This window comes from Galendromus occidentalis, unplaced genomic scaffold (genome assembly GCF_000255335.2).
Source record: "Galendromus occidentalis unplaced genomic scaffold, Mocc_1.1 scf7180000075629, whole genome shotgun sequence".
Lineage (NCBI taxonomy): Eukaryota > Metazoa > Arthropoda > Arachnida > Mesostigmata > Phytoseiidae > Galendromus > Galendromus occidentalis.
This window is the reverse complement of record NW_003803619.1, coordinates 374,500-378,744: the sequence shown is the minus strand read 5'-3', so window position 1 is coordinate 378,744 and position 4,245 is coordinate 374,500. Positions and strand designations below refer to the sequence as shown.

Below are 4,245 nucleotides of genomic sequence, written 5' to 3'. Positions count from 1 at the left end.
TAAGCAGCAGCGGCAACAACCACTACAGCCACGGCCACGGCAGACGGTTGTGCTGACAGAAATTGTGTGGTGCAAAACTTTCCGGCGTAGCGCAAAGGGAGCCGAATCGAGTGGGATTCGCGCTTTGGAAAGCCGATCTTCAAATTTTTTGCTGACTAGAAGTTCCTGAAAATCCTCTCGACTGTTTGCACCACAAAAAGATTCGACATATTTTAACAAGTGATTTAACATTTCGCGAGTGAAAAGAGACAACGGACGCACATAAAGAAAACAGCGACTTTCGCGAAGCGACCGTCGTGATCAACACGGCCCAAGGTTTCGGAGAATCCCGCCCTGTCCGCTACAGTGGCCGCAAAGCGGCGAACCGCAGTGTTCAGCTCCTCTGTACAGCTGAGGTAAGGCCGAAATTTTTTTTGAACAATTCGAATCAAGCTGCGACTACTTTGTAGAAGCTGCTCGCGCATATTCCATGCGCGCACTTACCGTGAACCCGCGCGGACGGTGCAGATCCGTTCGCGGAGAGATGTCATTAGTTCCATTTTCCTTTAGCGCTACATCTCGTTCAAGAAGGCCTCACCACACGGCTCTTGAGCAGGAAAATACGGTCGCTGTCTGTTGTCTTTGTCTACGATGGTGAGGCAAAAGGAGAACAGGCTTTAGAGCGGCGGATATTCCGCAAAAGTCGTCTCTTTGAAAATTTTCTGGTGCTCTAATATTGTTCGAGTTTTGAGAGGATTAAGCCGACAACCGATCTCACGCGACAACCACTACCATAGTCGTCACGGTTGAAATCATCGGAGTCAGGAATGCTCCCTTATCTGTGGCGAAGCCCCTATGCGTGAGTCCTGACGGCAGCGGTGACAGTGACTTCTCGAACAGCTGCATTCGTGTTCTGGAAGTGAAGGCTGATTGAGACATTCGGGGAGGCTTCTGAACTTCCATGGGAGGAGGTGCACTGTCCGACAGTCTGACCGACAAGACGATGGTCTGGTGCGTGGGTTCGGAGACCGTCGGTGTCATGGATGGAGCGATGTGAGGAGATTCGACTCCCGACAGGAGGGTGGTTTCAAGGAGGTCCATCGTCAAGATATTTCATCCAAGAGGCAGTTGATGGATACCCCAGAAAGCTCTTCGAAAGTACCTACAGCTGTGATGACATCGTAGTGATGAGTCTTTACATTTGCCAAAGAAGTAGGATTAGCTGAAGACACACGTGAATCTTGCGGGAAGCATGCGTCTAAGAAGCTTGAAAAGTTCATCTTGACCTCACTGAGGTCATTGGACATCGATTGAAGAAAGTCTGAAGACTGTTCGGGGGAGAAGAGCGCCGAAAATTGGGTCGGTGACAGACAGACATTGCGATTTTATTCTATGGGTGAATTATTATTCATTATCCATGTAACGGCGGGTGGCGAGGAGCGCGTTCAACCAGGTTCCCGAACACATATCCGGAGACAAGCTCCGAATGGAAACTGATCCGACATCTGATTTTCTCTGATTACAGGTTCGCCGTCTAGTATCCAAATTCTTGGAGAGACACCGGATCGTCTCTGCCTCATTGTGGACGTCGTAGTGCTTCCAAGAGCCATGCCTGGTTCTACGTGGGCTCAGAAACTCAGTGGCTCCACGGTGCTTTTCGTTGTGGCCCTGGTGTGCTTCATTGTTGGATGGGTTACAAACCTCAAGGCCCTCACCACTATCGCCTACATTTTGTTCATTGTCGTCGCTCTAATGGGTCTCTACGCCTTGTGTTGCACAACGAAATTCGTTAAAGGTAATTTCGGGCCACCGTTTCCGCATGCCGAGAGTAAATATGCGATCCTAAACGGTCTCTTTGAGCCTAATGATCATTCATATTCATATCTGTCTTTACTACTTACTGTTGTCGACTCGCCATCGTGTCTCGACTCCCAATCTCCATCCACTGATCGGCTACTGTCTTTCAGGAACAGTGATCGCTACTCCTGAGCACACGACTGTTGTCCACCTGCAACATCCTTCCGCACATCCCTCTATGGCACCGGTTCACTCTCCTCCAACTTCTATGCCACCGACTCACACCGCTGTGCCAGGATTTCGTCCACAATACCACCCCCAGGACCAACCGCCGCCGTACAGCGCGGCAGTCAAACAAAACTTTACTAATTGAGAAGCGTCCTCTTTGCCACAAACAAAGTCGGTGAATATCTCCGCGTATTGTAGGTGTCACCACCTACTCGAAAGCTACCTCAAATCAAATTCATGTGACCACAACTGGTATACTATATATTTTTCAAAAAGCTGTGACGCAAAGGAGAGTTCGCTCCCGGAGTCATTCCATCCCCACCCGTTCAGAGGGCCTATGAAAGACGAACGAGGATGCCGCCCGATGATCTTGAGACGAATCGAGTGCTTTTATCCTAGAGAAACTTTCCTTAACGACAGCTCTTTTTCTTTAATTTTGCTACGAATCAAATGCTGCCACGCACGGCTGCGTTGATCGCATCAGGGAGCTTCGACTGCGTCGAGTAGCCTTGATGTAGATACGTTCGATTGGGCGAGTGAGTGAGACGCTCCTCGCTTGGGAGCTGCTGTTTTTGAGCACTTGGTTATTGACACTTCGAATGGAGTCACTGTAAGCGCATGAGATTGTTACATGAATAAACCGATGCGCCACGATCTAAGTCATGCAGGTGGGGAAATTCAGTTGGAGCTTCTCCGGTAGACGTAGATTCTTTAGGCTTAAATTATGATCCCGTCCCTCGATTTCGCAATCGCCTCACAATTAGGAGTTTCCTCCGACCCTCACAGCTCGCCATCACGCTTCTATCGCCGCGAGCTATCCTGTTCCGCTTTCAATATCCACTGAGCAATCAGAGGGAATAGTGATTCAGACATTCATTAATTCAATAGGAAACAAGTTATTATTTATTCATTTGATTGTTCATCCTTGGGTCATCATTCATCATCATCAATAAATATCGACAGCGTGACAAGATTATTTACAGTTTGATGTTATATACATTGAAGTACGTTTCGCAGGAAGAAATCGAAGGCAACGCCGGCTATTGCTCTAACAAGATTTTCGACATGAGTCAGCTCGTTCGTAGGAACATTTTCAGGCGGTGTAGTCGTACGACGGGTACATGCCCCCCATGGGATAGCCGTAGCCCATGGGCAAATTCTGCTGGTAAAACTGGTACAGCGAAGGGTCGACTTTCTGCTCCCTGAACTGGGGTCCCGACAGCGGGGGCGGGGAGACCGAGGACTCCTTCGGCAGGTCATCGCAAGAAGAATATGCGGACTCGGGAGTTCGAACAGGCTGCGGGGAATTCTGAGCTCCCATGTATCCCATGTACGGAAGTTGGAAAGGATAGTTGACCTCTTTATCCTTCAGCTGGGGATAGTTGAGCGATGACGCGAAGCTCTGACCCATCGTTGTCGGAGGCGCTACGGGGGACATGGCCGGCGACGCGGGCTTCGGTTTCCGTCGAGGACGGTACTTGTACTCGGGATGGTCGCGCATGTGCTGCTCGCGAAGTCGCTTCGCTTCGTCGATGAAAGGTTTCCTCTCCTCGTTCGGGAGGGCTTTCCACTCACCGCCGAGTCTCCTCGATATCTCGCTGTTGTGCATCTTCGGGTTCTCGAGTGCGATTTTCCTGCGCTGGGCTCGGGACCAGACCATGAAGGCGTTCATGGGTCGTCGGATGTGATCGGGGCCCCGTCTGGAGGAGCCCACGAACTGGCTTGATGGAGAAGCGGTACCTGTCGTGGTACTTACTGCGGGCGACACGGGAGTGCTGTCTTCCGAGTACTCCGGCGAGTGGACAATAGCGGATGCGGTGCTGAGCAGTTCGGCTTCCGCCGGGGGATCCGAACTCTGCGTCGGAACGGGGAACTTCGGAGGCATCTTGGCGGCCATCGATTGCATGGCGTTCTGCGAACCGCTCGACGGATGGTACTGCATGACAGCGTGTTGACCCGCGGCGACAGCAGCTGCCTGGAACTGCTGCATGTGCGAAGGGTAGGCACCCATCTGTGCGTTCATCTGAGGTGCCATCTGACCGATGAAGTTCCTCTGCATGGAGTTCATAAGGCCCATGGGCATCTGCATGGATGACATCATCATGTCAGGATCGCGGCACTTGCTTCGGTGAAACGAAGAACGGAGCTTCAGAGAGCCGACAGCGGACAAAGAGTGTAACCTTTGAACTGGAGATCGGCAGAGCTCGTTCTTCGCTATATGTCCCTTTTTTGGTCTCTCCA

At 51.1% G+C, this 4,245-nt stretch overlaps 2 protein-coding genes across 2 annotated transcripts; one reads left to right on the top strand and one right to left on the bottom strand.

Annotated features, from left to right (window-relative positions):
• Window positions 1-1,018: 1,018 nt before the first annotated feature.
• Window positions 1,019-2,149, top strand: LOC100900091 (uncharacterized). The gene is made up of 3 exons (XM_029112400.1): window positions 1,019-1,338; window positions 1,505-1,774; window positions 1,947-2,149. Exons 2-3 carry the CDS (start codon window positions 1,588-1,590, stop codon window positions 2,147-2,149), a joined length of 390 nt encoding a protein of 129 aa, XP_028968233.1. The 5' UTR covers window positions 1,019-1,338; window positions 1,505-1,587.
• A 948-nt stretch (window positions 2,150-3,097) lies between these two features.
• On the bottom strand, window positions 3,098-3,694 carry LOC100899948 (transcription factor SOX-14-like). Its single transcript, XM_003737898.2, has one exon. The coding sequence runs from the start codon at window positions 3,674-3,676 to the stop codon at window positions 3,098-3,100; it is 579 nt and encodes a 192-aa protein (XP_003737946.2). The 5' UTR covers window positions 3,677-3,694.
• Between the last annotated feature and the right edge of the window lie 551 nt (window positions 3,695-4,245).